Consider the following 22,565-nt stretch of genomic DNA (forward strand, 5'->3'; position numbering starts at 1 on the left):
ATATATATATATATATATATATATATATATATATATATATATATATATATATACATATATATATATATATATATACATATATATACATATATATATATATATATATATATATATATATATATATATATATATATATATATATATATATATATATATATATATATATACATATATATATATATATATATATATACATATATACATATATATATATATATATATATATATATATATATATATATATATATATATATATACATATATATATACATATATATATATATATATATATATATATATATATATATGTATATATATATATATATATATATGTATATATATATATGTATATATATATATATATATATATATATATATATATATATATATATATATATGTATATATATATATATATATATATATATATATATATATATATATATATATATATATATATATATATATGTATATATATATATATATGTATATATATGTATATATATATATGTATATATATATATATATATATATATGTATATATATATATATATATATATATATATATATATATATATATATATATATATGTATATATATATATATATATATATATATATATCTCTCTCTCTCTCTCTCTCTCTCTCTCTCTCTCTCTCTCTCTCTCTCTCTCTCTCTCTCTCTCTCTCTCTCTCTCTCTCTCTCTCTCTCTCTCTCTCTCTCTCTCTCTCTCTCCTCTCTCTCTCCCCCTCCCTCTTTCTCTCCCTCTCTCTCTCCCAATCTCCTTCCTCCTCCCACCTTCTCTTCCTCCCCCCTCCTCCTCTCACTCTCCCTCCCGGAATGCATAGTGATGTGTTGTGAGGCATCGCTTCCCCTCCCTTCATCGCCCCCCCTTCCTGACTCTCCCTCCTCTCTCTCTCCCTTCCTCATTCTCCACCCCTCCCCACTCTCTCCCCTCCATTCTTACTCTCCCCCACCCTCCTCTCTCTCCCCATCCCTCCCCACTCCCCTTTCTCCTCTCTCACTCCCTCTACTTTCTCTCTCCCCCACTCTTTCTCTCTCCCCCCTCTCTTAATATTCCCTTCAGTGAAGCAGCGGGTTATATTTTCTCGTGGGATATAAATAAAGAAGCTGATAAGGCCTGTTTGTATTCACTGTGACTTTGTCCTTTAACATTTTGTCCCAATTATTACATATTTTGTCCGTATCTTCATAATAAAGGTTTGTTGAAAATTTGCTGACAAAAGCTCAAATGGTAACACGAGAGCACGCACACGCACGCACACGCGCACACACACACACACACACACACACACACACACACACACACACACACACACACACACACACACACTTTGAGACCGGGAAAGCTCCATTCCACCTTCAGAAATGCGCATATGGAGTTCACAGCCAACGACACACTCACCATTGCAAAAACCTGTCACCCGCTGCACAGGCATCCTGATTTATCTGTTTGTGGTTGATCTGATATCGCGTTCCCTGGGCGATTGGGCAAAGGTTGGGATTGTAATGGAAGCCTACATACTGTGGCATGCAGCATTGGTTTGCTCAGCGAATTAATTAACCACAGCATGGTTGTTGGCATGGTTCCCTGGCTGCCATGCTTTACTCACCGGCATGGTGAACCAACTCTGGGCGCGAAGATCCTGCCTGAGTTAATGGTTTTAGAGAGCATCTGTGGTCTCTCAAGACACGCCATTCTCTCAGCGTTATTATAGGTGACATCCATAAAGTATAAACGTCGCATATGGCCATTGTTCCCTGATGCTAATTTTGACACCAATGATTCATGGACCAAGCTGTGGAGTCTTTTGTTACCTCCACCACCAAAGGTGAAGGTGGTTATGTTTTCACCCCTTTCTGTCTGTTTGTCTGTCTGCCTGTTTCTGTTAAGGATAGCTCAAAAAATTGTGGACGGATCCAAATGACATTTTGTGGACAGGTTCGGTGTGTGACAAGGACGAACTGATTCGATTTTGGTGAAGATGCGGATCCTGCTATTAGAAATTTTCAAGCGATTCTTCACCATTGAGGATGGGTACAAAAAACGATATACTGGTGTAGCATATTTTAAAATGTTGTGGACGAGTTATGACCAAACTAGGTGAATGAGTTGGTTAAGTGGAAAGAACAAGCCAATTCGATTTTGGTTGAGGTATGTGCTCCACCAGATCCAGCCGATCAATGGGATGGAAAACGTACACCATTCAGCCTGGGAAAGGTATGTGCTCCACCAAGCATCATTCTAGTTAGCCTTGTGCTGATTTCCTGCGATGTTAGACAATAAGTTAAAGTAATAGTCTTTACTTTAAAACACAGCCTATTTCACTTTCATACTTCTTGACAATAAACACTTTAAACCGAATTTGTAATTCCAAGTTACAGATGAACACAAAACAAACTTTTGCAACATGTATATTTATTTTATAAAGTGTTTCATCCCTCAAAAACATATTTTACATGAATAGCAACTTCACACTATATATACTGTATTGTACACACATTATGTGTCAGAAAATATAATCGCTTTATGCCACTGGTACTAGAATGCAGTGAGCCAAAGCAATACTAAACAAAACATTTCGTACAAGTCACATGTTCTTTTTAATCAATCAGTTTGGTCTAGTACAAAGCAAATGCTCAATTTTTTTTTTGAATGACAATTGCACAAAGACTTATGCTTCAAAAGACAAATGTATCAGTGCAAATTATAAAAAGGTGACGTGTGATGAATGTGGAATGTTACAAAAATACTAATTTTGTTATTGTGGATACAATATGTTTCAGCATACAAATCGACAACGCCAAACTATTTCCATCACTCATATCCGATTCTTCTGAAATGCACATTGACTTAGACCATGGACTGGACTAAAGTAGAATGTCATGCTCACCAATGTACTGCCCGTTACGGAAAATATATACACAAAAATACATTACATAAATCATATATAATACATATATGATTTATATGTACGTCTTAGAAGGACTTCAGGCAAGAGCATGTGGTAATTTCCAAGCATCAGCCTCGATGTGCAAAAGTTCAGGACTCTTATTGACTACAATTGCATTTACCAGATTGTTTGACCTGTCTAAAGTCCCTGCATGGTTGTTCACACTCAGCATTCAGTACAACACGGACATACTGGAACAACAAATCGAATAAAACTGACAAATTTAATCGCCACGTCAAGGATCTTATAGACTTGTGAAAGTTTTTTTTGTTTGTTAAAGAGGGTGCAAATGTCTAAGATAATTTGCAAGCTCTCCGAGATAACTTAGCAATGGCCTGCATAGTTCCTGCAACACATGCACTTGTTTTGTTTGCAAGTATTCAAATCGTTGACTTGAATGATACACTGCAAAATCTTGTTTATAAAAGATATTGACCCTTACTTATCCTCGACGAGGTATAAAAAACACATGAGTGTATGCTATATGTTATTTACATGTCAAACGTCTGGCAGATGCATCAATCACATGGTGATAAGCAAAGCAAAACAAAAACAAAACAAAGAAAAGGTACAGATTAGTGTGAATGTAAGAGTGTGGCATCCCCCAAGCTTTCACAACGAACCAGAAAAATGTCTTGGATTAAACATCCTTTTCAGCTCAGAATGCGTACAATTTTCCACATCGATGCCATTAGCATCTTTGGCCTTTGTATCACAAAATACATTTCTCCATGCTACCAGAGTAGAGCATCAAATGTCACCTCTCCTCTTGGATGCAGGTATACCATTAAACGACAGCCAGGTGATAACCCAGAATACTAATACTTATAATACGAATGATAATGATGATAATATAAATAATAGTAATAATGATAATATCAACAACACTGTTTCTGAACAGAAACCAGATAAAAGGTGTTCAACTCAAATGCATTAGACCTTGACTTTCCAGGGCTTGAGATGGTAAGAGTGAGGTGGTCCTGCTACAAAGTGTTTTACAAGAGTTTCACATTTGTCCCAAATCACAGTTTATACCAACATAGTAACATTTCTGACACTGGTACCCACACGTACTATATTCTCACGACATTTTATCCTAAAACTAGACAAGGGTAATGTACAATTAATGGTGAGATGAATAGATGAATAGAAGGCATGGCCTGGTCATTTTGGATCAAGCTTATTGGCATTGCCATGATGTAAATATCTTGCCAGCTAAAACTCAGCAGTACCCTCAAAATACATTCCAGCTCCTTGGTTCGACACCCTCTAATTCATGAGTTTCCAGACTTTTCCTCATTTTGATCCTTCAGACAACTGCAGATTTTTATGACCCCGACATCATATACAGCCAAGATCAATATTGTCTGTGTATGATAACATCCCTGATAGCCGGATTCGTGACCCTGTATGCTTTTAACATTGCAAACACAAAATGGGGTCTGACCCCAAGGTTGGGACCCCCTATCCTAGTTCCTAAACTCCTAAGAATCCCCATTTTATTCCCCAAATGGAAATTCCCAAGAACAGCACAATAATCATGTTAAAAAGAATCCGATCTGATTTCCCTTTTCCAGTTGATTCTCAAGCTCATGTGGCCACCACTTCTACTGATTTAAACCATTAAAATACCAAAATGTTTGAATTTAGTCATTGTCTCAGGCAAAGAGTTGCACTTTGTAAAATAAACTTTAGCATGTCCTTAGCTATCATAAGCGAGTGCAAATGGATAATACAGCAAAGTTAACATTCACTCTAAAGGGTCGGTTGTTCCACAATGCAATTTAACCTGTCAATGAAAACACTACCGCTGAGCTATCCTGTGAATCAATCAGAACTTTTACCTGCAGAAAAGCAAGTTCTTCGGAAAACTTGAATACCACCCAAACCATCAGGCTGCCCCAAGCAAATTGATTATGCTGCCTAATGGTGCAATTAGCAAATATCTGCACACCTCATCTCTAGTAAGTCCATCATCAAATTCTTGGCAGAATCAGGACCTGTCAGTCAAAATAACGTGGCACCAATGGTTCACCCTCCAGGTTTGATGTTGTGTTTATCAATTCAATGTGCTGCTGTATTGGAGGGATTCCAAGCAGTGATCTTCTGGATCTCATACTACTGGCGGGAAGCATGTTCTAAACTATCTGCGTCTACATGTGATGGTTGGTTGTTCTTTGCAAATAAATCTGCAAAGATCACATTGTTGAAAAGTGGTTCCTTCAGGCAAAGATGACATAATATCCATGAGGCATTGTAACCCTTGTGTGACCTGAAAGAGGTGTCTCTGTGAACTGTCTGGTCTAATTATACCTCATTGGCACCGAAGATTGACACTGAAATGAACTCGGAATCAATGGCAGTCTGAGTCATTCACCTCCAATTGAACGATGCAATTGACACATCTAATTTCCGAATTCAGTTTCATTCCTCATCAGGTCTGGCTTGCATACGGATGACGAAGCAATTTCTGAATTGTAAATCCAAAGTGTATTGCCATTTAATTGCTGTTGCTTTTTGGTGAGAAATATGAAATACGCAATTTGAAACACTGCAAATGAAGAAATTATTGCGGCATGAAATGAAAACACTTTTCAAGGCAGTCAGAAAAAATGGAGCATCACTCAATTTGGTGCAAAATAAGCAACGCATAAACTGCAAAACAAACACAATTCTATCTATTCCAAAAATATACTTTAAGGTGTAGTACAAGAGGCTTCATCATAATCCCCCAAAAGAAATGCAAAGCAAATATTACTTGGATGAGTCCATGGGTAGTGAAGAGATCTCTGGGAGACACCATGAGCAAGTCTCACATCCGTCACCGAAGTTATTACTAAAATGACCATTACCTGCTATAATCAATTAGTTAAGCTCTCTTGGCTGCTTTTTTTTAAAAGCTATGCAATTCATTCCTCAGGGAGAGGAAGAAACTTCTCAAACTGGACACCAATATCATTATGAAAGACTAGGTCAACATGATAAGATCGGCTCCAAGACAAGACAAAGCTTATTCAGAATACAGAATTGCCTATAACAGATGATCTGTTAACAGAATAAACAACTGAGGTTTGTACGGAGCCTGCCAATCAAAAGAGTGAGATGATTCAATAATTTGCCCATTAAAACCAAGTGGAGTGACCTTCTCTGTTCTCTCAAGGGAGACTTTGAAAGGCCACAATGTGTGATCTTGTCCTTTGTATTGAAGCACTCACCACTAATGTCAAGAGTGCTTCCACAGCTGATGTGGAGGTTAAAATTTTCAATGAATCAGCCATTGCAAAGACAACAATACCAGGCAGTGCTGAAACATATAAACGCTATATGCAGAGACTGAGTTCATACTAATTATCAAGATAAAGATTCAGGGTGTCCAGAGACTGTGCGTCGTTTGGGATCAGTAACGAGTGAACAACCATAAGTACCAGGTAAGGTAGGGGATGACCTGGGCTCCAGGAATTATGTCTGAAAAGGAAGCCATTTGCCAAAACTTGGCTTCATCTCTCTTCAATCAAAATAAAAACCAGTCAGTTTTCGCTCAAGAACACTTACAGAAATAAGTATTGGGAGGAAGGAGCACCAAAACACATACTGAGACCATGTTATGAATCTACACCATAAAAGCCATTTCCCCCCCCTATCATCAGAATCTGATTCCTGAGCCATGCCAAGACAAAGAGGATAGACAGCTGGATGCTTCTTCATGGTGTCTGTGCTTCTAGACAGGGTTACAGCAACCTGCTTGTATGACTGTGGACACAGATACTGTACGTCCCAGATAAATGATATGATAATATATTTTAAGACATAATCATATAGTCATATATGGATAAAAGTAGAATTAATATCGTCTTATCTGGGAAAGGATTATATAGTGTTCTCCTGGCTGTAGACTAAGCACAGCACTTCCATGTGTCTGTACTGTGAATAGCACTTAATTTTACAAACACTACTTGGAATTATCATGGTGTGAGTGGAGCGAAAAAGTACAATGATTCTTTTCACAAAGAGAACAAGCAAAAAGCCACCAAATGGCCGAATTGCAGCATATCATTGAGGTGTTTACATTGGAAAAAAAGAAGAAGCAGATTTTATGGCATTTTCACCTTTCAATAACTTTTAGGAAATTGTTACTAGTTATCATGAATGTATATATATATATATATATATATATATATATATATATATATATATATATATATATATATATTCCAAGCTTGATCGAGCAACAAGACATAGATTGTGTTCTATAACAGATGAAGCTGCACAAAATATGAGCAACAATGGTCGTTCACTACACAAGCAACAATGTCTCTGCCTCTCTGTACATGAAGTAGAAGGTCGGATTGTGGTCAAGTCTAATCATGGTTGATCTGCAGGGTACATCATGGCTGATCTGGAGCGAGGCAGATACAAAGTTGCATGTGTGGCAGATGGCTATTATTGTTCACATTTCATGCAGCTTCGGTTGTTATGGGACACGATCTGTTTCGTACTGCTCGATCAAGTGAGGAGGTTTAATACACAACTTAACCGGTATGATAAATATTGAAATGAAATGGTAAACTGATTCAAATGCACTGTATGAAAAACAACAACACAGAATCACTCACTACTTCATGAGGGAGTCGAGCAAAATTTTGCTGTAGCAAAGACTACATGCCTTTAGAAGCCTGTTTTGGCAGGATCATGATCTACCCTCTGGGGAAAGGAATCAATTATTGGACATGTTTCTGCTTCCGTGCTATTGCTGGAACAGATTGGATTTCCCCACGAAGATGATCAACTGACAGGCAATACCATCAGGGACAGAAAAGGGAGGTAACCGGTGCTTGTGATACATACACACATATATATATATATATATATATATATATATATATATATATATATATATATATATATGTACATATATATATATATATATATGTACATATATATATATATATATATATATATATATATATATATATATATGTACATATATATATATATATATGTACATATATATATATATATATATATGTACATATATATATATATATATATATATATATATATATATATATATATATATATATATATATATATATATGTACATATATATATATATATATATATATATATATATATATATATATATATATGTACATATATATATATATATGTACATATATATATATATATATATGTACATATATATATATATATATATATATATATATATATATATATATATATATGTACATATATATATATATATATATATATATATATATATATATATATATGTACATATATATATATATATATATATATATATATATATATGTACATATATATATATATATATATATATATATATATATATATATATATATATATATATATATATATATATATATACGTACATACATATATACAGGGTGTCTGAAAGTGGATATACCAAAAAGAACATTGAACAGTTATATTGTTATTTGAAATACTGATATAAATTTGATATGAGTAGATACATTAGACTTGTCAATCTTAATTTGTTGTGAATAGTGATTGTTATTTTCTTTGTTTCAGGAGACACCCCATTTTCTGACATAATGACAATCCCTCAAGAGAAAGAAAAAATTGTGAGATTTGTCCATAAATGTGGTTCAACCATTCCAGGCCAAAGGCGTTTTCAGCATGAAAATAATACACCAACACCTGAAAGACACTCCATACGAAGAGGCTGGATCAGTTTGAGGCTGCAGGAACTATCCTAACAGGGAAATCTGCTGGAAGGCCAAGAAAGTGAAATGAAAGGGTGAATGTTGTTATGGAGGCATTTAGCAACAGCCCTAGAAAGTGAATGAGGAGAGCATCACTTGAGTTAAATATTCGGAAAAGCTCTGTTCATGATATCCTTCATCAATAATTGAGGTTTAAATGTTATAAATTGAGGTTAAATTTTATAAAATATAAACATTTCATACACTTTTAGAAGATGATTATGAAAATGGAAGTAATTAATTGAATGGATAGAATTGGACAAACATCTTTTCATCAAATCTCATTTTTAGTGATGAGGCTACATTCCACATATCAGGCAAAGTTAATCATCACAATTATAGGATATGAGAAGAAAATCCACGTTATTTGTATGAACATGAAAAGGATTTGCCTAAAATAAACGTCTGGTGTGTCTTGTCATGTTCTCACATCTATGGACCCTATTTCTTTGATCAAAGCAGTCACCAATATTTCACACCTCAACATGCTACAATAATTATTTATTTCACAACTCCAAGAAAATCCTGACTAGTTACAAAGAGCAATCTTTCATCAGGATGGAGCACTACCTCGCTTTGCTTGAATTGCTCATTTGTTTTTTATCAAACTTTGCCAGACCAGTGGATTAGTCGAGGAGGACCTATGAAATGGCCCGCTCGTTCACCTGACTTAACACCTTAGATATTTTATGTCTGGGTTTTTTTTTTAAGTAAAGTGTACACTACCAAACCAAGGGACCTTGAAGAACTTAAACGTAGTATAGTATTGTTGCTGCTATGTCATTCTTTCCAACAGCTGTGTTGGAAAATGGTTTCTCAGACTCAGATTGATAATAGTAAATGATGGACAACATGTTGAAGTTTATTAAAAATTTGAGAATATCGAAATAATACCATAAAAAATTCAACAAACTAAAAGTTACAAGTCTAATGCATGTATTGAAATCAAATTTACAACATTATCTCGAATAACAATCAAACGATTCAATGTTCTTTTTGGTCTGTCTACTTTCAGACACCCTATATATGTTGGAGACACATCTTACATTTTTCCATTCAGTCGTATTATATGTTAATAATTTTTTTTAAATCTAATTTTATGAGAAGGCCAAGGAGCTGGAACAATAGTATTAATTCTGATATTTTACATTTTAACTCATAAGCAACATACCTTTTTATCCTTCTTTGAATTACAGACAATAATTAATTATAACATCAGCAGAAATGCATGTCCTGCCAAACATATTTTCACTGAAAAAAATGTATACAGCATCATTTGGATCATGATCACTCCATAATTGGCGGTAAGACAAAGTGAGATTAAAAACAAACAAACCACAAGTTTCCCATGGAGCAGAGGTCATACATGATAATCAGTTATCACCAATTCTAATACAATATACCAAAACCACTTTGGGTACTGTGCTCTTAAAAGTCAGGACTATCTATGAATAATATAGAAAAATGCAACGGTATATCTCTTCAAACCCACATCTCCTACCTTCTCACTGAACTCTCCAATCTGGATCTTTGAAAACCTGTCCTGGACAAACTTTTACTTTCAACTTATTATGTTCCTCCTTCTACCCCATTTGGATTCTCTGACCATGTTTGTTTTTTTTTTTAAAGTCAAGATCTCTCTCGCTATATTTAAAAAGCTGTCACAGCACCAAATTATTGGTAGTTTGCTCAAGCAGATTGCAATCTTTAAAATACCTTTCCTTTTAAAAATATAATGCTCGCATTTATGAAAACAAGTGTACGTCTGTGTCAGCATACACTTTTCACAATTAATACAATCAACTAAAAGCAGATAAGAGTGTGTAATAGCTACGCCTTACTTCAAACACCAATTAACATGCTTTTGTCAACTTTCCGTTCATAAAATATATTGTTTATCTCTAAATGACTGGTCTTCAATCGACACTGCATCTAATATTAACTTCGCCTATGAGTGATGACAAAATAAACCTTCTCTCTCCACTTCTCACCTCCTTCTCAATCCTGCCTCTCCCTCTCATTCTGCCTTTCTGTATATACTACCCTTCCATTCCCTGCCTCATGACAAATAGCTTCATTGAAGACTCTGCTCATGATAAGGCAGAATGTTTGATCATCATTCAAAGTTCAAATATCCAATGTCACCAACTCTCTCTCTCTCACACTGTCTGTCTGTCTGTCTGTCTGTCTGTCTGTCTGTCTGTCTGTCTGTCTGTCTGTCTGTCTCTCTCTCTCTCTCTCTCTCTCTCTCTCTCTCTCTCTCTCTCTCTCTCTCTCTCTCTCTCTCTCTCTCTCTCTTCCCACTTCCATTGCCTGAAGAACATTTGGTTTTTCATCCAGGAAGGGAGAGAAAATTGAACTTTGTCTCATTTTCACTTTGTCATTGGGCAGACGATTCGACATGACACTGTACAGTGGCCTATTCCAGCAAAAGGAAATCATGAAATGATGGGCCAACACACGGAAGATGTAATTTGATCCGGGGAAGTATGATATTCTCAATATTTCCCTGAACGGATCCTCCAGCAAACCAATCCATTTAGTTCCTTCATGAACCACCAGAAGTAGTTGAGTCCTTCAAATCTCTGGATCTCACAATCTGCCATGACCTCTCCTCAACATACCATATATCAAAATTGGTCTCCAAAGCCAGTCACAGACAAGTTATCCTCCTTCATGCAGTACTTCCTCAGTAAATCTCAACTCATGTCTTACATAGACTGAGATCCATCGTTTAATAATTGATTAGTAGTCTCCCCACTCGATTGGAGTCCCCAATTCACATCTCTCAATGTTGTATGCTGTGAAATCTCTCAACATTATTGCTATCCCCCACAAATAAGCAGCTTCAGGGGCTTTTGTACTCTCATCACAGATGGGTTGGCAGCCTTAATGTTATATCCTTGCCTCACTTATCGTCTTATTATCCCTATTCTTTCAGACATACATCCAACACAGCCCTCCAGGTTACATGGATTATTGCTGTTAACCATCCCTACATCAACTAACCACACATACACATAACTCATTAACGATCTCTACAACCTCTCTTTCCTAGAGATTACAATATTTATTCCTCCTTCTCCATTTTTTCCTTTTCATTCATCCACCTGCTTATTTGTATCCAGTTGTTTTCATGCCACTCAATTGTCAGTAAGTTACCTTTCTATCATCCATCAACCTTGCAGTTCCAAGAGCCACTGTTTTGTAAATAATAGATCAAAGAATAATACAAAAAGCATGGTTCCTGGGGTACAGGCAATGTTGACCAGCATTATGTACACAGTGCATTCTAAGTGTCCTTTAGTACAAATCCCTGCAACTGAGCATTACATGAAGTGAGACTCAAGCTCGACCTTTGTGTCAGGGGTGGCATCACGGCAATGTTTGAACTCAATTACAAAATGATCCAAGTCGTTTTTACTTTAAAATGTGGCATGTCTGAGAGCCAAGAGAATGATTGACTAAAACTACCTCATCTAAGCACCAGCTATCGGTACTGTCGAAACCTATCATTTTAAAAAATGGGGAGGTTGATGCCTCATCATATTTTACATATTATTGAACTGTATTGTTTGAGTATAATAATGATAATAATAATAATAATAATAATAATAATCCATCCATCCATTGGGACCATACTCTGTACAAAGTGTCGGTGCTGTCAAAGCACTCTCCTTGGCTATTGGGCACAAACCTGGATGGGTCGCCACTCCGACACAGGATAATAATAATAATAATAATAATAATAATAATAATAATAATAATGATACAAAATAATACTCTGACAATTAAAATCAATCAATTAATTAAATAGTGCTTTTAATTTAGAAGTAAAATCTCAAAATGTTGGTTTACACACATGTTAAATCCAATGAATTATGTATGTGTGTATGAATGTATGAATGTATGCAAGTATGACTGTAACACACACACACACTCAAATTCATACATATCCACACTTTTACCCTCTACCTCACTCTCTCTGATAACATTATTTTGCTTCTATGCATAAAAAGAACATGAAGTACAGAAAAATCGGTCTCAGTTTCTCCACCGCACCAACAGGGTATACTCAGGATGATTGGCAATGGTCAATAGGTTTGCTTTACAAGGAATGCAGACAGGTAAGGAAGCGAAAGCGTACATTATTTTTAAAAAAATTCTTCTTGTTTTACTCACATAGTCATCGCTCAAAAAAGGGATATCTTACAGTTAAGTTCACATATATAAGGGCCGACTGCAGAGAAGAAGAGAAAACAGATCCTATAACTAGAAAATGAGAAAGCAGATCACAGGTACCAGCTCAGCCGAACTGAAGCTCACGTTTTGCAGCAAAATGTCCAAATAAAACAAATGCTCATTTCTCATCCTGTTCAAAAGTTCTGCAACAAATCACAGCCAGATTTATCATTATTTATTTGTGACCATGAGCTGTAATTTCTACACCTCTGTCTGGATATCTCCTTCAAAGGTAGCCAGTGGTAAATTGCTGCCTGCTTTTTCCCATTCTGCATTTGTTAAGTCGGCAGGTACACAAGGAGCTCCTGAGGGATCCAGTAGACTCCAGGAGGCTGGCACGGGGATGACCTTGCGGAGAGTATCGGTAGCTCCATGGCCCACTGAAGTCATTTCCGTACTGGTGGAATGTTGCCCTTGTCCATCAGCAGTAGCCTGCAGGGATATTCACAGTGGCAAGTCACTTTTTGTTGTTGTTTGGCTATTCTCCCCAAAACATGCATTTATATCTACAGTATTTTGTCCAAAGACAATTAAAGACTTTTTATAAATTAACCATTTGAGGTTATCAGGAAATAAAATATGCAAACATGAATCAGAAAAGTAATTTAACTGCTTTGCCAGTTTGGTAGGAAAACACAAGGGCTTTTCAAAAATAAGTAGTTAGGGGAGTGGGACGGGTTTGGCAGTGCATGGAACATAGACATATGAAAGAAGCTATCGTGGGAGTGAACTAGTCATCATAACATAATGCATGGAAGCAGTCATTCTGAACAGCAGTCTAAGAGAATTAGCACACCTGGATGCATCTCTCGAGGCGGTTATTCACAAAAAACACATTCACACTTACTTGATTACAAAGACAAGAACATGGAAGAAAGAGCAACCGTGACTCACGTGGAACATGACGCATTTCCACAGCTTATTTAAAACTTTTGCATGACTGGTTGATTGGATTGGAAGAATGGAACTGAGCAATAAGTATACTAAATGATGAAATCTGCTGTGATACTTTGTTCGCAGATATAGCACATCACACAAGTTTTGTGAATACAATGTCCAGTCTTAGACGACATACAGATCGTGGAGCAATGAGACAAGTGGACGCATTAAAGCAAAGGGACACATGAACAGCATAGGGATAGAGGAAAGGGAAGGAAACATAACATCCTGAAAGAAGATGGAGGCAAAGCTTATGAAGAATTATCTGAGCAAAGACCTTGCTCGGCACTGAGAGCAGCATCACCCTTCAGTAGTTGCACTCTTGGCGATCACCCTTCCCTTTCCAGAGGGGGACAGAAAGGCCCATCTTCCAGTCAGTTGTGATGATGCCGGTGTTCCAGGCAGAGCACAGAACTGCATGCAATGACATGAGTGCAGCATTTCTACCAGCCTTGAGAAGTTCAGCATGGATGCTACAAATCCCAGGAGCTTTATCCCATTTCAACCCGATCATTGCAGTCTGTGTTTCCACAAATGAAGGTGGACCACAGTTGATTGGAGGGTCAGCATTAGGGATAGTACCACCCTTACATCCATCTCAACAGCTGGTGGATCAGCCTGGTGCAGCCACTCAAAGTAACCGGCCCAGCGGGCCTTCACTTCGGGCTCCTCTGTCAAGAGCCTACCACCCTCTGCTCAAACTGCAGTGCTCCGAGGGATGGGCTTGGATAAACGCAATGCGCAATCTCCCCTGTAAGCAGGATGAGAATCACTTGTCAACAGCTGATGCTCTATCCGCTTACAGATTCCTTGCACATAGGCCTCCTTGTCCACCCAAAGTGCACGTTAAGATTTATACCTCAGCTCCCTGTAGAGCTCAGCTCTGCCATTCAGACTGGCCCTGTGACTCTGGTCAATGGTATCCAGTGTCCCTTGAGAGACAAAATTCTTCTTCACCCTTCGGTGAGTTCCAAGACATCGACCGGCAACATTAAGGACGGTGGTCTTGAAGGCACTCCACAACTCTTCAGCATACCCCAAAGCACCCAGATCACCAAAATATCCACTCAGCCTGTTCACAAACTCCTCAGCTCCCCTCTCCAATTTGAGCATATGAACATCGTGCCTCGGCTGGGATGGTACCATTCTCCTGGATTTAAGCTGCAACTTCAGAGTTGCTTACACAAACAGGTGGTCAGTATTGAGGAACTGAGCACTCTGGTGGACCTTGCAGTTCTGGGTTATCTTCCAGCGACCATCAACAAGCACAAGGTCAATCTCCTTTGCCACACAACCAACGTTGGAAGACAAAGTCCAGCGATGAACCATGAACCAGCCACCCTAAGTCCATGACTTCTTGCAAAGTCAAGGAACTTAGTGCTATTCTGGTTCACAGTTCCAGACCCATGGGGACCAACACACATCTCATAACCATCATAATCAGTTCCATTTGATGCATTGAAATCCCCCAAGACTGGAAGAGTAACTCATCTGGGGCACTGATCAATCACAGACTCGAGTGTGACATAGAATGCATCCTTCACGGTGAGATCACTTGCATCAGTCAGAGCATATACAGAGACCAGGGAAATGACACCAAAGGAGTGATGCATCCTTAGTCTCATAATGCGCTCGTTGACCGGTGTTACCTCAATTTTCATTGGAGTCAGCTTATCGGACACAGCTGCAGCAACTGCTTGGGCATGGTAACCATCAGAGTGACCAGACCAAGAGCAGATGTAACCACCTGCCATAATCTCGTCGCAATCCAGTCTCCGAACCTCAGAGAGTGCTGCAATACTGCTTGAGCTAAGATGATAATGGATACAGGTCATCATCTTCTCTTCGGGATAGGACATTCTCGGCACCCACCCGAAGGGACCGCCTCAGTTTAACCCAATGAGTGAACGACACCTCAGCACCACCCCGACACACACAACCACAATCTGACCCAGGAAGGTTACCCCGTGGTTTCCCACCTATCATCAAAGAGGAGGAGGAGATTGGGACCATACTCAAAACAGAGCATTTGTGCTGCTTTCGCAGTCTCCTTGGCTACTAAGAGCAATCCTGGACGGGTCGCCACTCCGACAGTATACCAGCATGCTTGCACTCATTTTTCCATCCTCGGAAGGATGACAGGCTGAGTTAACCCAACCTGGTAATAATTCAACAGCTGAGTGGGATTTGAATCAGGACTCTAGGATCTAAAGTCCACCACCCTAACCATTAAGCCAACACCAGGCATATTGCACACAGCTATACATGAGATCAGTGCCCCAGACCAGATACTCTTCTGGTCTTGGGGGATTTCAATGCATCAAGTGGAACTGATAGGGATAGTTATGAGACATGTGTTGGTCCCCATGGGTCTGGAACTGTGAACCAGAATCGTTTGCTGATGTTTGCCTCAAAGAGTGTGGGTCCCAAAGGCTTTGCCCCAATCCCGTCATCCATTGAGCTGCCCTGTGAAGGGCAGCTGCACAGGAGGTACTCCCAGGGAGTGGGTTTTCAGATTTATTTTTGCTTTTGGTATGTTTTGCGGGATGAAGGGTTTTACGGTGGCCCGAGTGCAAATCCTGTCATCAAGCTCTTAATAAAAAGTAACCCAACTGCACGAGGACGTCCACAGACACAGTTGGGCATGAGATACGGATGGCCCTTGGCTCACAAGGATGTCTTCCACCCTTTGAGTATCACATATTCCTTATTAGTGACTTTGGTGGTGTAATGTGTTCAGTGCAACGTTGATGCTTGGACACCTTTAATTTGATGGGGAAGAAATTGTTCATTATATAGGAGTTTGTCACGTTTGCTGATGCTGCACACTAAATGGAAATCATGTGGAGCAGAGTAAAAAGCTGGCAAGTGTTGGCATTACAGTTAGATTTCACAGCCTCTGGAAAGATAGTGATTGTTTGGATAAGTTCTTGCTATTTCTGCAATATCATGTGGAACCATCTTTCAGTCATGAGTGGTTTCTGGCTCAATTTGGTTATATAGCCATTTATGAATGATTTCTAGACAAGGGGCTTCCCAGGAATGTTTTTGAGCTTTTTCATAAATGGCAGTGCAGAGCCGGGAGGGCGCGAACAGTGAGAAAAGCCAGTCATCTTTTGCTTTGGTGTGTACAGTGTCATTCCAGTGTGTTTGTGTATCACCTTGTGTTGTTCTTTTCAAATAACACACGAGTTTGGACGAAGCCTGACTGATTCTACAGTGACCAAGGAAAGAACCTTTGGTTTGTGATTATGGAGGAACAAGTGAGACAAGGAGAGAATCTGCTGGAGCAGAGGAGTAAAAGAGAGAAAGTGAGACTGGAGGAGAGGTGTGAGAAAACAGGGAATGCAGACTGTCCCTGGTGAGAGATCAGCAGGCCCAGTGATTCTGCTTCTGTATAGGATATGCCAAAGATGTTGAGAGCTTTAGATTTCACAGCTGCCAGGGAAGATACATGTGAAGTGGAAACACCAGCACATTGGGGGACGCAGTAATTTATTGAGCTCTGGGGGAAAAAGGCCTTGCAAGTCGTCATAAGTTCACATTTAACAAGGTAGAACTTGGAGCGAAGGAGGATGCTCAATCGGCAACTGGCTTTGGAGGCTAGCTTTTATCTGTGGTCTGCTCTGTTGAGGTTGTGGCTGATGGTGAGGCTCAGAAATTCAAGACAGTGAACCTTTTCTAGTGTTTCACTGTGGAAATCGATAGATGGATTAATTTGATGTTCCTATCAGAGAGACAGAGTGGAAATGTGAGGTTTGCCAGGTTTGAATGCCATGTTTGAAGCGTCAGACCAACGTATGATGATCCTTTCCAGGATAGCGAAGAGGAAAGCAGCAACTCCAGTATGACACAGCATAATGTCGAGTCATCTGAAAAGAGGAAAAGTAGGTTTTTCAGAGCAATGGAGAAGTCATTAATGTCTAGGTGAAACTGGAATGGGCTCAAGACTTTACCCTGGAGCATTCCAGCCTCCACTGAAAGCAATATGCTGATCACGAGTGAAGGACATTAACAAGCTAGGACAGACAATGAGTATGGCAAGCAGAGCAGGCTGCCAGACCGAGTTAAATATGCAAGGAACTTTCATGCAGGAGGAGGCTATTTGTCCCATCAATCCAATGTCAGTGATCTGTCCGGATACACAACAATGACCCATCTTGTTCGAGATTTTGGGCCTCCACCATTGTTGAAAGCGAAGCAGCAGCCCATCCAAAGTCAAGTGGCCAGGAGGAAACTCAAATGATGATGAGGGATCAGACCATTAGAGAAGAAAAACTTGATGTTAGCTGTGATGATAGATCTGACAACTTTACTTATAATTGGAATTTGGCTAATTGGTCGCTTGTAGTTGAGGACTGGTTTTTGGACCGTTGTGTATTGGAGTGTTGTCTATTGTCTTCCAATCAGAAGGGAGCAGACAGACAAGAAGTGAAAACAAGAGAGCAGGATTTGAGAACACAACAATTGGTGCCCTCTACCTTTTACAGGAAAAGTCAGTGTCCAAGGAGGCAATGGTATGAGTGGATTAAGGAGGTGACAGAGGGATTGGTTGGATACTTTAGCTTTGGGGGAAAGCACTGAGATGATCATTAATTCTTGTCACAACCAAAGACAGCTGTGAAGCCACTTGATGGAAGGGAGGGGATGGAGAAAAATACACACCAAACTTAACAGGAGCTTAATAAGATGCCCCCAGGACCTTGAGAAAGGAGATTGACAATTGATATAATCTCGTGAGTTTATTTTGCCCCAACAATATTTAATGAAAGAGAGAGACGTTTTCTAAAATGAAACAAATGTTTTTGGCATTTTGTTTTGAATGACATTTCAGGCATATTTGAAAGCAAAGAAACACTTCTGCCATTTCATAGCTTTGCTCCCACGAACACCTCTCTTGGAAAAGTATGACAAAGTTTGTAAACATTATAACATGTCCTTTAGCCACTGAAGTTGAGAAGTCGACCCTAAATTTTTGAGTTAACTGGGTGGGAAGCTTCAACATCCAAATAGGTAAAGTTGATGCTCCATCGAGGGAGTCCTCTTTGGATATTAATGTCCAATCTAAATGGTCTCAGGTTCTGCATAATGTGAATATAGCATTTTGGAACAATAAGAATAATAAAGGTTTCCCAATTAACTGAGTAAAATAAGGCAACAGAATAACTCATGGGGCAGAATGGCAGCCTTACACGGTACAATTAATATTTTGCTACGACAATGGGTAAATATGCCTGAAATATTGTCTTATTCTTGCTTCCTACGGCAGTCAGCAGACTCCGATCAATATTTTGTTGGTTGCATCGATTGTTCAGTATATCTCTCCACTGACAAAGATTGACACCAGACTTCACCAGAACAACTAGTTCTTCATTTCTACTTATAAGTGAAATGTTTCATTCATAAAGACAACATGGGATTAATAAGGCAAGACAGGGAGTAGAAGTGGTATCAAAGGCTAGTAGCTCACTACTCACATACTTGTACCTACTGTAATTATGAGAGAAGATAAAGAGAAGATACTGTAAAGATAATCAGAACCAAAAAATATGGAAACACCAATGTAAAGTCACTTAATAGGGCATTGGGCCACCACAGGCATCCAGTATGGTTTGTATGCGCTGTAGCATAGAGTCCACCAGCCTCTGGAATTCTGCAGGAGGGATGCGGCATCATTCTTCTACGAGAAAAATCAAACAAAGTCAAAACTGTTTGATGGAGGTGAAAAACGCTGTCTCAGGCATCATTCCAGAATATCCCATAAATGCTTGATTTGGTTCAGATCTGGTGATTGAGAAGGCCATGACAGATGAACAACACCAGTGTCATGCTTATCAAACCATTGGGCAACCACACGTGCTCTTTGGATGGGGGCATTGTCATCCTGGATGATACCTCTCCTGGCAGGAAAGGAATGCTGCAACATTGGGTGAAGATGATGACTCGGTACCATTAAGTAGTGATTGACATTGACCTTACCTTCTAAGGGAATGCCTGCATCCAAACCATCCCAGGAAAATGCAACCCACAACATTACAGAACCACCAGAATCCTTCACTGTTGGAACCAAGCACTAAGGGTTGGAGAGTTCTTTAGGTTGGCACCACATATGCACTCGTCCGTTTGTCGAGAACATGGTGAAGGATGAAGAATCTGACCATATCACATTTCTCCACCGCTCGGTAGTCCATTGCCTGTGCTCCTTGTACCACTGGACTCACAATTATGCAGTGCTAGGCGTGATGAGCAGTTTATGTATTGCAACCCGACTATTCTATCTTGATGTGCTCGCACCCAAGGTTGAACTTTAGTTAAATTATCTGCAGTTGCTCGCCCGCTTTGCCTTGCACTTCAAATTAAGGCACGTACATCATGATCCTGGAGTAAGTGCTTTCGCCCACTGTTGCCCTTTGCTAATGATGTCTTTCCCTCGGAGTTCCACGCATACATCACCTTAGACACCATTGCTCATGAAACATGGCAGGTTTAGCTGTCTTTGTCACTGAAGTTTCTGCCAAACTCGCCCAAAAAATCACCCCTGTTTCAACATCACTGAGGTCTCCTCTTGCAGCCAGGCTAGCCATAATTAGAGGCAACCAGGCTTTTGCAGCATTTTTATACATGACCCTAAGCATCCTGGAATGTTATTTGCATAATTAACATATAGGCCACACCTGTGTGGAAGCCGTTGCTTTGAATGCACTTGGTGTTCCTCATTTACCCATGTGTTTCCATTTTGTTTCCACCACCTGTATCTTCTCACCAGACAGGTGTGTTGAATAGTTATTGACAGTTATGTATTGGACAGCTTAATTTGCAATCATCACAAATATTTTTGTTGAAACTTTAGAAAAAAAAAATAACAAAAATGATGAGAAACAGTTTTGTAATCAACAAGTTGCATTGAAATACAGTGATTTAACAAAAATGCTTTGTGAGCTGGTCTTAGACTTTTTCTTGTTCAGTAAAGCAACACATTCTGAATTTGTCACCATGTCATTTGGTACTGAATCAACAACAACAACCACCACCACCACCACCACAACAGCTCCAATTTTTCAGAAATGCCCATGAGTTTCAGCAATAGGAACAGGAAAAGCAAGATCCTGTTGAAAAGGAAAATCCTGGGATGATTTTCTGATGATCTATATACATCCCTGTGAGGGAACAAAATATTTCCTAATATTTCAGAGAGAAAGAAAAAGAAGCCTTGGTTAAAATCACAATTAAACGAGCCTTTCTACGCATACCACCCCAACCATGCTATATGACCAGCCAATCCAAAGAGCTACGTATCTTTTCTCACTTTGAATGTGGAAAGAAGTATGCTTTCCAACCACATGGTCCTCCGACTACGTGCGCCATTCAAAACGTTATACAAATGAGATGCTTACAAGACATGCCAAAAAAAGCATAACACGTAGCATACGCCTTCAGAAAATAAAACACAAAATTTCTTATTTATTACTATGAAGAGTACCCATCCCAACTGACAGGAAAAGCCACAAAAAATATCCGCCCCCCCAGTGATGGGAAAGGTTTAAGTTAATCTATCAATTTAAATAATATCTAATGGACTTTAAAAAGGTCAATTGTGTTGCACTCTTGGTTTCACTCAGAACCAATGCTCTGAGCTACTTATACTGCCCACCACAAAATTGTGGTGCAACATCGGGCGGCGGAGGTTGGATTTGTCCAAAAAGAAGGCAAAATATCTGGGTTGCGAAATAAAATTTAGCATCAATATTACTCATGCCTGTTCTCCCATCATTTCAAAAGTCAATATTGAGCTTTTCAATGCAGCACGAGAAGCAGCTGCAGTAAACGGGAGACAGGCAAACGCACGGACACACACCATGGTTAACAATATATAATAAATGACTTCCCTTCCAAGGAATTCCAACACAGAAAGAGACCATTCTGCTCATGAAGCCTGTACAATGGTTGCCAACCTATGAGTTTTTTGTATTCAGTCAAGTCTCGTGGAAGACCAAGAACACAAAACAGATCAGGATGCAACATGACAAAATAAACAGTTGTGAGGATAGGGAGTGGGGGTGACACCAACAATGGAGCTGAAGGATAAAATAGAGGGAGAATTGGACAAGCAATATGGAAAGAAGGAATGGAGTGGACAGGATGGATACAGAAGGAAACTTTTCCTCCCCCCCCCACCCAAACACCACAATTCTCACTCTCCCCTCTTCTCTCCTTCTTTCCCCTCTCCTCCTTTCTCCCTCCCCTCCTTCTTCCCTCTCTTCCCCCCCAACTCCCCCCTCCCTTCTCTCTGTCAGTTAAAAGCTCGATGTTGTGGTATTTGTAACCATTAGTAAATGTCTGTAAATGAACGATTTAAATGGATGGTGACATGTTATAAGTTTCGTTTAGCACACATCGGTAAATGATAATACAAACTGCTTCATGTAATGAGCTAATTTTGACTGTAGATGGCAGTATTGTAGTGTAAACTGCTTGGTGAGATTCGTGTAGATGCTGGAACGTTCTCAGGCGGAACTTATCCTATGGCCGAGAATCGCATTTGCTGGAAGGCACGAGATTCTTCTGTGTTACTTATATAAACCCACGAGAGGGAGGTGCAGGGAGACAGGTGCATTGTGACGAGCCCTGTGTTCGATCATTCCGGTG

The 22,565-nt window shown here is 38.9% G+C and overlaps 1 protein-coding gene across 4 annotated transcripts in view; it reads right to left on the reverse strand.

Moving 5' to 3' along the window:
- Positions 1–8,386: 8,386 nt before the first annotated feature.
- Positions 8,387–22,565, reverse strand: part of LOC147020412 (adhesion G protein-coupled receptor B3-like) — a 713,921-nt gene continuing 699,742 nt past the window's right edge. For all 4 annotated transcript variants that reach the window (XM_085895732.1, XM_085895730.1, XM_085895731.1 and 1 more), the window contains one exon: positions 8,387–13,412. In XM_085895732.1, coding sequence (XP_085751858.1) covers positions 13,182–13,412 — 231 coding nt within the window. In that variant the 3' untranslated portion in view covers positions 8,387–13,181. The remainder of the gene's footprint in view (positions 13,413–22,565) is intronic.

The sequence above is a fragment of the Eptatretus burgeri genome, chromosome 9 (assembly GCF_056783735.1).
Source record: "Eptatretus burgeri isolate ZD-2024b chromosome 9, Ebu_testis_v1, whole genome shotgun sequence".
Taxonomy (NCBI): Eukaryota; Metazoa; Chordata; class Myxini; order Myxiniformes; family Myxinidae; genus Eptatretus; species Eptatretus burgeri.